Genomic DNA, 13,226 nt, shown 5'->3' with positions numbered 1-13,226 from the left:
AATTGGCTTTCTTCCTGTAAAATGGATTTTAATCATTGCAGACCAGTAACGGAGGAGGGAGTTTAAGTGATTATTCCTCCTCTGTCCCATCTACTCCAAGCACCAGCCAGAAGGAGCTACGGATTGATGTTCCACCTACCACAAATACTCCAACTCCTGTTCGTAAACAGTCCAAGCGCCGGTCCAACCTTTTTACGGTAAGTGAACCAGGAGACAGAATGCTTGTCTATGTTAATTCATCATTGCTCCTTGATTTACTTCTCTAGTGTTATGTATGCTGACCAACTAGGCATTTGTTTTGATTCTTTAGCGGAACAATAGAGAACTCGTGAAGTAGGGACATGGGTAAGCTATGGATAGGGTTCAGGGGCATTAAGCTTCCCTGGAATAGTGAAGGGTTTCTCAAAATGCTCTCTCTTCTGTAGTACAAACTATGACTTTCAGGATGACTAGTTGAATGCTTGCCTGACTAGGAAACCAAAAGTAAGGCATCAGTACTGCTGTCCTGCTCCTGATTCCACTTGTCTGCTTTCCCAGGCAGGAGCCAACAGGCCCTCTGCTGCACGTCCAGTAACCTTTTTCACACCATGGCCCCCCACCCATGGTTTGCCGCCTGAGGACTGTTCATGCAGGCACCGTTGCACTTGCTGTCCTTGTGCTCCATGGACGTTTCAGGCACAGAGAGTCTTTTCTGCTGTGGTGCCCAGAATGTGGAGTTGGTTTGCTTGGCTGATTTGCCAGTATTTCTCTCTTTGCCAGAAACATTTTCTTTTTGATAATCTTTTGATTTACTTGCTATGCTGCTGTTTGTGATTTGTTTATTGACTCCCTTGTGATTAACTGTCTGCTGCTTTTTGTAGGTTGGTTGTTACTGGTTGATTATGGTTTAATGGATTTTTTTTAGCTTGGATGATGCCTTGTTACAGGAATTTCCCTGAACCACCTAGTTCCACAAGTACGACACTCACACTCACACACTTGAGTGAAAATATTTCTTTCTCTATAGTATTTGTTATAAATTCATATAAAATCAACTGCATATCAGATCCACACCGTTCCACTTTGGTTTTCCACCATAAAAGAAGGGCTATCGAAGGGGGGAGATTTGGTGTGCTTGCTCACAAGGCTGCCATAATCCCCTAAGCGTAGCAGCACATCCACAGCGAGTTCTGCCAGGAGGACATAACCGCCCAAAAGCTACTGGACATGGGGCATTTCACTCACAAAGGGTCCACCACCTGCAAATGGATTCAGCTCGGACTAAAACAAAGAACGGTGATAGACCCTCCCCGGGCAGGTGTTTTGCGGAAATGTGTGTCTGGGAGGGGTATGAGGAGGGGTGAGACGGGTGTCAGAATACTCAGATTACCTCCTCTAACCCTCCCATTTCATGATGTAACTCTGATTTGTGATGTAGTTTTAGGGGTGTAACTTGGGGATTGGTAACTAATAAAAGTTGGGGTCTCCTTTTGTTCTGGGCTTCCATCATGTTCTACCTGGTGGCAGGTGGGAGTCATGTCGCAACAGTCTTCAATAAAGACCAAGCCTACTGGCTGCTGTTTTGCTCTGGCATTCCTGGCTGGTGTCCCCCCCCCCCTTTTTTGTCCAAGGGAGCCCTCAGATTTCTCCGTTAACAGCCTTGAGCCCTTCCACTGAAAATTGGTATACAGTTTCGAATAAAGAAAATAAGTTTTGAGCTTATCTTGAATTGCTTTTTCATACTGTGTCTATTCCTTCAAGCAGTATAGCAATAAAGACAGAAGGATCTTAAACATTTCAGCAATGGACTTATTTTGTTTGGTCCTTATGGTCAGGACTGACCCAATGGCAGGTATTATGGGTAGGGGGCTCCTCTTTGGGAGCTATACCTTATGTGAGGGTGCAGCAGCAGACGGCCTTTTCTGCTATAGCACCTCCCCTCATAATCTCTACAGGCACCAAGGCGGCATTATTTTGGGTGACAAATTGTATGTTCTGGTGTTTGAGTTGTGCTAATTATAGCTTAATAGTCTGCTGTATATTTTAGTTTAATTCTAATTTTAGAATTTCTTGTTGTAGATTTTGTTTAATTTTATGAGTTGTTGTATATCATGGATTGGTATTGTAAATTGTCCTGTGGTCAGTATGGACAAAATGTGGGTTAGAAATAAACAGTTGGTTTTAATGTTGATTGTGATTTTATGTTGTTATATTCACTGCTGTTTTACAGAACATGTGCCCTTACCTAAAATTGATGGCTATAGGGTGGGAGAAGAATATGTTTAATGAATTAATAAATAGTACAATGTTAGGCCTTCTAAGAAAAGTGGAATGTGTGCACTTTGGCTTAATGGTGATGTGACTGCTGTGTTGTGAGATTGTTAGATAATGTCTTCCTCCACTAGATGTCAGTGTCAGTCAAGGAACAGAATGTAGAACAGGGGAACTTGAAATGGTCTCTAGAAAGACCATTTGGATTTGTACTCAGAAATTACAGCTTCTCCTTCTACTCATATTTTGTTTAGGATCCTGATGTGAGGATGTGCATATTTTAATATTGAAGGCAATAATTGGATGCTCTAATATTTTTACATACAACTATAAAATTGAAAATGGGATTTTTGTAGTTCCAAGAAGAGAAACACATCATGATTGATCAGATAATGTAAAAACTGATAATACTAACTGACTAGTTCCAGTTACAGGTAGGTAGCCGTGTTGGTCTGCCATAGTCTGAAGAAGTGTGCATGCACATGAAAGCTCATACCAAGAACAAACTTAGTTGGTCTCTAAGGTGCTACTGGAAGGATTTTTTTTTCATTTTTTTTAACTAACTAGTTGTTAGTTTCATTTACAGAGGGCATTCTCCACATAGAAAACCCAAGTGCCCCATAACAAAATAACAAAAATGCTTAATTTCGTTAAGAAAGTAAAATTAGATAGAAACTTACAGCAAATTGATCTTTAAAAATATTGTTTCTACAAGGATGCTGATACATTAGTGTTCATCAGAAATGATATTGTATTTCATACTCTTTCACTTGAATTAAAGGATGATAGCAGTGGCCATTTCTGTAATGAATAAAACTTTCTAAGACTAAAACTTCCTTTCCAGATGCTCAGATGGTTGCATGACACACTTTTGTGGACTGAAGGAGCAACTCAGTCTGAGCAGCTGCAAGGTTAATCATATTTTGTGAAATTAGTTTTATAATACACAGGAAATCCCACATATTATTGTGGCTATATAATCAGTAGTGCGATTTCTCTGAAGAAATTTAATTTGTATGCAGCTTGTTATGATATAAGGTATTTTTTTTAGGTCTGTTGTTCAAAGTATGCAGATATAGGTCATTGTAGACCAAGCCACCTAATCTTAATTACCCTTGGAAGATAAATAATATTTACCGTAAGCCAAATGAATACCCATCTCAAAGTAAGGCTTATTTGTTTAGTAAACAAAAGCGCAGGTCATTTTAATGAAAATTTTGCTTCACTGAGACATGGATTTCTGCATCTCATTATATGGGTATGGTATGGTTGTATCTTTAGATAAAACTATTATAAACAAATTGTGCTTTCCCAGTATTTTTTAAAAAAATAAAAAGTAGTCCATTAAGAATGTGTTCATTCCCATTTTCTGGTTTTGAATGTGAGCCATATGTAGTTAAAAACAGGGGTAGGGGAATTACTTGCCCTCAAATATGTGAAATTACAGAATCTAGTAGTAGCATAGATACGGTATTCTAAAAGTGCTAAAAGATCTTGAATGTGGGCTAAATAAGATATATGGAGTTGGAGAAAACTAGAGCAGGCTAAAGCAGGTATTTGGGCCTGATAGGACAAATTTTATTTTTAAAATAAAACCCATTTCTGTTAAAATATTTAAAGTGGTTCACAAGCAAAATTCCTCAGCCAAATATGTACAAACAGGAGCTTTTCCTAGCCAACTATTATGGATTTTGGGAAGGCTATCCAGAAGGACTGACGAAAAGCCGTGAGAAGCATGCAAGTGTGGTGGAAAAAATTAGCCTGCTCCCAAACTTGAGAGAAGTGGGGACTTTGGCATGTAGTTGAGGGTGTGGTAAACTCAATAGCTTTTACTGAGGCCGTAACTCAGCAACAGGGAGTATGAGGTTCACCACATGGTGTTCGACTCCAACTCTGATCTGTCACAGTAAGGGATGTGGGAAGTTGCCATTCAGCAATCCTGAAGGACCACGTTCTCCCCGTACCTACTCTACCTGGCTAGCCGTACAAGTGAGTCAGGCTGGGAGAATGCAAGCTACCCCCTTTTAGGCCACCTAAATAGTATGAAATTATAACACTGTATACTTCTCCTGTTCCCTGAACTATACATATTTTGTTTTTCACTCATGCACTTAATTCCATGATGGTTATTCTTTGAAATTCTGTGATCTGAAATTTTAGTTTTCTTCATCCATTCCTTAAAATACAAAAAGTAGTTGTGACTCATATCTTTATTTTAATTTGCATTCCAAATTTAAACGTTTTTGACAACTCTGTAATGCATTGTAGATAAGCAGCATGATTTCACATCACTTGGTTTTTATTAGCATTCAGTTGTGGCACTGGACATCACCAGTATGTTCACTTCATATATCATCTATGATTTGAAAAGTGCATGAAAATGTTTCCCCATTTTCAATATTGCGTGAGTAATGTTCCCACTGAAAAGTAATGGAGTGAAGTTGTCACTTGTCAGCATAGTTATTAAGGAGGATGACTTTTAGGTCTTGCTCATAATAAAATAAATCTGTCACATGTAGATTTACTTATCTCACAATAAAGGAGGAGGGTAGGAAGTTCTATTTAAATAAGATTGTGTGTATTTGTCCTATGGCTGTGTAAAAGCAAGCAGGTTTATTGTTACCCCATGAAATGCTTTAAAATAGACAGTACTTACGTTTTGTTTTTGTTCTGTTTTTAAATTAACTTTGATAAAGTAGCCGTTTGTTTTTAAAGGAAAGCTTTATTGTATCTTATCCATTGATCTTTATAGTGAGAGATGTATGCAGATAAGAATGATTAGCATTTGCCACATTTATGCTTGTCAAAGCAGCTTGGTTTTCCAAGCATTGTTGGTTTGACTTTGATGCTAATCATTCAAAAGTAGTAAAAGAGGAAATTTAATGAAATTTAATTCCAATCAAGGTAATCCATAAAATTACACTGCTGAGTAGTTAATAGCCTTTTAAAATCCCATCAGATGATAATTAAGTATATACACTTGTATAAGGAGTTGCCTATATAGAAAAGCACACAATTTCCTGTTAGCTTTTCTTGTGTCTGTATTGAATTCACAGGAGATGCTGCTGAACCATTTAAAAGCTTAAATATTAATATGTAGGTAATATTTTAATTATGTCTTCTGGTGTGTTAAAACAACTTTTTAAATTTCAAATGTGAATATGGGAAAATATGTGAATTGGTGTTATTAATAACAGTGTTAACTTTGCTTTTACCTTGCAGTCTCGGAAAGGGAGCGACCCAGACAAAGAGAAGAAAGGACTGGAGAGCAGAGCAGATAGTATTGGAAGCGGTCGTGCAATTCCAATTAAACAGGTATATCCTTTTGTGTGTGCGCGTGTATGCACACAGGCCTACGCACACACACGTTTTCCTGTAGTTGGAGACACACCTCAGGTCTTAAACACCATGATGCTGGGCCTGTGTGCCAAGATTTGTTTGATGTGCTGTGGTGATGAATGTTGAAGTCACTCACTTGACATCAATTAGGAGAGGTTCCTATGTGTATTAAAATAGGATCATTAGAATAAGAAGAGGGAAAATGTGACAACAGGCCTAATGAAGTGCAGTCTGCTGGCCTGCATATGGAGCGTGCTTCTAGGCTGAGCTGGCTTCAAAGCCTGCCTTTGTAGAGAGGGCTTTGATTGGGCCGTTTGCTGCCAGTCGACAAGGGTAAATCAGATCGCTGTACAAGAGCCCCTTGTGATCACAGAAATAGCCTGATGTGGCCCTCATTTGCTATTGCAGAAGGACATCTGAACACTGTTCCAGGCTGGTTTGCAACAACGAGGCAATTAGTTGCGATAATCATAGCTGGTGTGTCAGCTGTGCACTCTTGTTTGTAATTTGCTAATGAAGGAATTATAACTTCATTTAGACCTTGTCATATAGGAGAACATTTACAGTCATAGTATGTGGCCTTAATTAAACTTCCTCGTTACACTACAGGATTTGAAATTGAGGATTTGTTTTGGTTTGTTTGACTAGTGCAGGTTAAGTTGAGCAATCACTCTGTCTGTCTGTGTCTGTGTGTGTGTGGAGAGAGAGAGAGAGAGCGCATATCTGTTACAAAACTTAGGACTTATAATTTTTGGCCTGTACATCAGTTCAACACATTTATGATACTTGGGCATTTTGAGGGTTTTTTTTTTTTGCTTTGATAACTTGACCGTTGAAGTCAATGCCCCTGCTCCCCATTAAGTTTCCCGTGGCAAAGAAGTTAGGTAGTGTGCCTTCTCATAAATATTTGTCATGTTTCCTTGATAATTTAGGTCATTTAACCTGTAATAACTTGTGGCCATCCACCTGTTGTTGGACTACAGCTTCCATCAGCCCCAGCCAGTGAGGTCAGTGGTCGAGAATGATGTGAGTTGTAGTCCAGCAAAATCTGGAGGGTCACAGGCTCCCTACCTTGGCTTTGCATCTTGACAGTAGAAAAATGCATATCTTCTGTGTGCCACTAATGTTGTTACTAAAAAATATTTTAAATAATAATAATATGGTAATTGTAAAAGATTTCAGAATATACTTTGTATAGGGATTCTTACAAATTAGCCTTCTTAGACCTAATTTTTCTCAAGACACATGTGGGAAAGGCTGGAAATTAAAATATTGAAAATGGTTGAAGGTTTATCAAAGGCTAAACACACACCCCCATCATCTCTCCCCAAACTCATGTGTTGGAGGAAAATTTTAAAGTTTCATTGGGGTCTGTGAAGTTGCACCTGGATAAAAGTTGCTATGTTACTAGTGTTCACACTAAGGCAGAATGTGCTTAGTAAGCCCCATATTTCTATTTTCCCCTTAGGGGCGCAAAAATGTGGTTTATTGAATACCAGACTTGCAATATACGTAGTAGCAATTTAAATTCTGAGTATGGCTTAGAGATTGCAGGAATTTTCAAGTCCAGCTAGAGAACAACTAATAGCCAAAATGCTGGAACAATAGTATTACGGTTGGCTGTTTCAAACTGTTGCCAAAATCAGCACCAGTGTCTCCTATAAAGAGTGACTGAAATGCCACATTTCTATGTAAGCATTGCCTCTGTTGTGAATATTGCCCTTTCCCAGTATATTGGGAAACCCAAAATTAGGGATTCAAGCACTGTTCTTTTCATCCTTGGCAAGAGCTTTGTGCTCACGTTGGCCCAACAGTCCTTCAACATGGCTATCATCGTCTAAATCAGGGGTCCTCAAACTATGGTCCGCGGGCCAGATCCAGCCCGCCAGAGTCCTGAACCTGTTCCACCCGGCAAATGCTGTGGCTGCAGCAAGAGTTACCTTTTCGGCCTGCCAAGCAAGGGGAAGCTGACAGCCGCTGCGGCAGCTGCTCCAGTGAGAGCAAGATCGAGAAGCAACCTCACTGGGTGGGTAGGCGGAACTTGGGTCCCCCAGGCCTGGCGCGGGTTGGCAGGGGTGAAGGAGTGGAGGCGGGGCGAGAGGCGAACTGGGAGGGACACCAGCCTGTGCTGGGCTCGGCCTGCCTGGCTGGCTGGGGTTGAAGTGAAGGAAGCAGCGGCACCGCGAGTGAGGGCTGTGTGTTTTCTAAATTGTGTTTTTTGGTACTGTTGGCCTTGTCATCCTTTTTTACTATCATTTCCATTCTATTCCTGATGTTCAGTCCATGAGTGCTGTTGTTCACATAATCAAAACTGTATCACCATTGCCCAAGAGTGAGCTCTGAAGGTGCTTGGGACACCCCTCCCCTAAGGTTTACAGAAGTCCAAACATTCCTTAGGCAGAAATTCGAAGAGATTGTGGGGAAGCTCCTAAAACAGCCCAGTGAAGACTGTCACTGTTTAGTGCTAGAGATGGAAGGGAAATCTGCTGGGAGGAGAATGGAATGGAGTCGTTGAGATTCAGAATAGAGAGCTCGCTCCAAGGGCAGCATTTTGTTGCCAATCCAAACTGTATTATTTATCAAAATCTTATTTATCCTCTTTTGCAGTTTTATTTTGTTGGAGTATTTTTTTTCCATAGCAAGCACTATATGTCAACAAAATCAAAGTAAAATTGCAGAAATTTCATGTTGTGATACACTTTTATTTCCTTGGGCATTTACTCATACTTGGTTTTCATAACATCTACCACTAATAACAGTGGAGGGACCCAGGTGGCGCTGTGGGTTAAACCACAGAGTCTAGGGCTTGCTGATCAGAAGGTCGGCAGTTTGAATCCTTGCGAGGGGGTGAGCTCCTGTTGTTCGGTCCCAGCTCCTGCCCACCTAGCAGTTCAAAAGCACGTCAAAGTGTAAGTAGATAAATAGGGACCGCTCCAGCGGGAAGGTAAACGGCATTTCTGTGCGCTGCTCTGGTTCACCAGAAAGCAGCTTTGTCATGCTGGCCACATGACCCGGAAGCTGTCTGTGGACAAACGCCGGCTCCCTTGGCCTATAGAGCGAGATGAGCGCCGCAACCCCAGAGTCAGACACGACTGGACCTGATAGTCAGGGGCCCCTTTACCTTTACCACTAATAACAGTGGAGATACATAAACACACACACACACACACACACTGTCCCTATTAAATCTTCTACAATGTGTGGTTTTTCTTAGTTGATATATTTCAAATATTTTTAAGTTTGCTGCCTTTGTGGTTATATATGTGGATCTCAACATTTTTAATTACTTGACCAAGAAAAACGTATGTAGTTTTAATTTATCTAGTGCTGTGAATAGAATGATTACATGTGACTATGTAAATTGAAAATAAATGTGATTCATATTTGTGAAGACATATATAATTTGTGAAGACATATATAATTACTGGTACATATAGGAGTGTTCATATAAACATATTCCTCACAAAATGCGGTCATTAAAATATGCTTTCCTGCAGCAGTGCTGCCAAATAAGAGGGCTATGTTTGAAATTGTTGTGAATCTTTGCGTTCCCTGTTTCCACCCCTCTGTCTAGCTGCAGATGCACAAAAAATAATTTAACATCAAGTCAGCTATAAAACTGCTCCAATGCTTTTCAGTAAGTTACAACTAGTACATGAAATTTCATGAACAAAATTACTCCTACTGTAATGTTATATAGCATAACCTTGACTAAATAAACGGTAGCTTCTTCCCAGTACCAGAATGTTAACAGTTCTGTATAGCCAGGGTTGGAAACATATTTTTCAAAATTCAAGACACAGCAAGTATTTGTGAGTCAGGGTTCTAGGAGTCTACCCACACACTGCAGAGAATACTCATATTCTCATATTCATACGCAAGTGTTGTACATAGGTGTGAGCACCTAGAAAGGAATGCTGTGATCACTAAAAGTCAGCATGGGTTTCTGAAAAATAAGTCATGTCAGACCAATCTGATTTCATTTATTGACAGAATAAATGGTAGATGAAGGGAACGCTGTGGATGTAGCCTATCTTGATTTCAGCAAGGCCTTTGACAAGGTGCCCCATGATATTCTTGTAAAGAAGCTGGTAAAATCCGGGCTAGACAATGCTACCATTCAGTGGATTTGTAACTGGCTGACTGACTGAACCCAAAGGGTGCTCATTAATGGCTCCTCTTCATCCTGGAGAGAAGTGACTAGTGGGGTGCCTCAGGGTTCTGTCTTGGGCTCAGTCTTATTCAACATCTTCATCAATGACTTGGATGATGGGCTTGAGGGCATCCTGATCAAGTTTGCAGATGACACAAAATTGGGAGGGGTGGCTAATACTCCAGAGGACAGGATCACACTTCAAAATGACCTTAACAGATTAGAGAACTGGGCCAAAGCAAACAAGATGAATTTTAACAGGGAGAAATGTAAAGTACTACACTTGGGCCAAAATAAAAATGAAAATGAAAGGCACAAATACAGGATGGGTGACACCTGGCTAGAGAGCAGTACATGTGAAAAGGATCTAGGAGTCTTGGTAGACCATAAACATGACATGTGTCAACAGTGTGATGCAGCAGCTAAAAAAGCCAATGCAATTCTGGGCTGCATCAATAGGAGTATAGCGTCTAGATCAAGGGAAGTAATAGTACCACTGTATTCCGCTCTGGTCAGACCTCACCTGGAATACTGTGTCCAGTTCTGGGCACCACAGTTCAAGAAGGATACTGACAAGCTGGAACATGTCCAGAGGAGGGCAACCAAAATGGTCAAAGGCCTGGAAACGATGCCTTATGAGGAATGGCATAGGGAGCTGGGTATGTTTAGCCTGGAGAAGAGAAGGTTAAGGGGTGATAAGATAGCCATGTTCAAATATATAAAAGGATGTCATATAGAGGAGGGAGAAAGGTTGTTTTCTGCTGCTCCAGAGAAGCGGACACAGAGCAATGGATTCAAACTACAAGAAAAAAGATTCCACCTAAACATTAGGAAGAACTTCCTGACAGTAAGAGCTTCGACAGTGGAATTTGCTGCCAAGGAGTGTGGTGGAGTCTCCTTCTTTGGAGGTCTTTAAGCCATTTGTCAGGAATGCTTTGATGGTGTTTGCTGCTTGGCAGGGGGCTGGACTGGATGGCCCTTGTGGTCTCTCCCAACTCTGATTCTATGATTCTATATATTTCAGTGGGGTAGATTTAGAGTAAGTGGGCAGTAGACAAGACTGTATGCTACTAACCAATCTGGTTACCTGTCTAAAGCCACAGCATTTTCTCTTTTTAAAAAGTATCAGGAGAGGTGGATGTTGCAGTGAAGTCTACTGTGATAGGGCTGTGACCATCTTTTTATCCAGGCAAGTGTTGTACATAAAAACTAAATCTTAATTTCAAATGATGGTTTGAAAACAAAATAGCGGTCATCACAGTTTATGTAATTTTCGAATCTGAGTCATTGTCTGATTTGAGCCAATGGTTGGATGGAGTTTGAAAGTTGCCTGGGGTAACAAGGCAGAATTGAGTGTTTCATAAAAGCTCCCGAAATTTGGTTGTTGCCCTCTCTCTTGTCTTGGGAGACAATGGAGGAGTAATCCTTTGGGTATGAAGTCAAACTGTTGGAAGGTTTCAGCGTCTGCTGTGATTTTAAGAGACCTATGCAGAAGAGACATGTTTGGTTGTAGCTGGGGCAGATGAAGGCAACTGGTTGTGCTGCTGCAGCTGCATCATGATGTTCCTTCTCTCTGTGCTCCTCCCAACAGTCATACCTGTTCTGGTCATTATGGATGCATAACCTGTCTGTCTGTCCCTAGGCACTGGGGTCTTCTACAAGGGATTCCCACGTGGCAGGATGTTGCCAGCCTTCATGTTACATTTGTAGACATCTTTGTAACACAGAGTTGGTCTGCCAACAGTCAGAGCATGTCCTTGAAGATCCTGCCATCCTCCATTCTTTGGACATGACCAAGCCAGCATAGATGTCACTGAGATAGGAGTGAGATGTGAGTGCTGGAAATGTGGGCTTGGGAGAGTACATCTTGTTTGAAACTCATATTTTGAAATATGATACTCAAAATCTTCCAGTACATGTGGAAGGCTTTGAGGCATTGTTCCTGACAGTTGTAAGTTGCCCACAGCTCACTTCCATAAAGCAGCATGCTGAATATGCAAGCCTGGTAGACCTTCATATTGGTATTGGATGTTATTATCACATTTTCCCATGCCCTTTTGGAGAGCCAATCCATTGCTGTAGCTGTCTTGCCAATACAATTGTGCAGCTCAGTGTTGATGAAGAGGTTGCTGATTATGGTGCAACCCAGGTAGACAAAATCGTCTACCACCTCAAATGTGTGATTAACAGTGCTGATGTGTGGAGTGCTGGCGAAATCCTGACTCAGGATGTTGATCTTTGGCTGTCTGATGGTAAGGCCAAAATCCCTGCAAACTTGGGTAGAAAGGTTGATAAGTCTCTGTAGAGCTTCCTCAGGAGTGTGTTGTCAAGACTGTGTCATCTGCAAACACCACCTCTTGGATAAGGACCCGCCATGCTTTTTCTTGGCCCAGTGACATGCCAGGTTGAACAGACCCCGTTGCTCCTCAAATGACAGTACACATCGCCTTCGGTCGAGCTGAAGTCATGTGAAAGCAACAGGGAGAAGAATATCTTAAGATTTAGTGTCAGGAGTATAACGTATTCCTGGACACCGCAGAGTTAGACGCAGACTTTTCTGGAAGCTTCTGGCTGTTGTGAAATTGACTAGACAGCTCAACGTAGGAACTCAGCAACTCACTGGATAACTATATACAGTATTTATTGATTGAAGCAACTAGCATCCATAAGTTACTATTTACAGACTTTACAAATAAAAGAAACAAAACATAAAATCTTTTCCTCTCTGTCTCTCTCTCTCCACACACTCACCACACAGCTCTCACACAGAGCTCACCTTATCAGGAACTCACTGACCAATCACAGGTTGTTGCTAAGGGTCTGAGAGAGAGCAATCTGGGCTTTCTGCCAACTGTTAATTGCTTGAAGATAAGACAGCTGCATTTCTGCACGTAGGCAACTCTGAAATCTCTAACAGAATATGCCAAAGAAAGTTTGGGTGTGAACACAGCCCTGTTTCGCACTACTCTTTATAGGGAAGATGTCCACGGATGAACTGTCATACTCAACTGTGCCGCACATGTTCTTGTGGAAGGACACAATCATCTTGTAAAGATTAGGTTGGTATCCTATCTTGTTGAGCTGTGTGAAAAGTCAATTTTGGCTGATGAGGTCAAAGGCCTTTGTCAGGTCTATAAAGGTGATGTACAAGGGGCACCTCTGCTCTCTGCATTTCTCCTGAAGTTGGTCTGGTGAGAAAATCATGTTGACCTCTGAGCTCTAAAGCTGCATTGTGACTTGGGATAGACCCTGTCAGCAAGTGACTGGGATATGTTGAGAACTACACAGGTGAAGGCATTCCCCACAGCAGGGATATCTTACGGTAGTTTTTACAGTCATGGTGGTCACCTTTGTTTTTGTACAGGGTCACAATGCTAGAGTTGTGGCACAAATCCTGGTTCTCAAAACTGTCCAATCCTTTGGGCATCACTCCTTGCCTTTCTCAGTGTAGCAAGTATCTTTACGCAGGGCACACGTGTAACTC

General features: G+C 41.2%; 1 protein-coding gene across 1 annotated transcript in view; it reads left to right on the top strand.

The window, feature by feature from the left end:
* Positions 1–13,226, top strand: part of AGAP1 (ArfGAP with GTPase domain, ankyrin repeat and PH domain 1) — a 372,692-nt gene that overhangs the window by 128,652 nt on the left and 230,814 nt on the right. The window contains 2 exon segments of the mRNA XM_033172415.1: positions 42–197; positions 5,473–5,565. Coding sequence (XP_033028306.1) covers positions 42–197; positions 5,473–5,565 — 249 coding nt within the window.

The sequence above is a fragment of the Lacerta agilis genome, chromosome 1, assembly GCF_009819535.1.
Source record: "Lacerta agilis isolate rLacAgi1 chromosome 1, rLacAgi1.pri, whole genome shotgun sequence".
NCBI lineage: Eukaryota > Metazoa > Chordata > Lepidosauria > Squamata > Lacertidae > Lacerta > Lacerta agilis.
The sequence above is the reverse complement of the archived record's forward strand: the minus strand, read 5'-3'. Positions and strand labels throughout refer to the sequence as shown.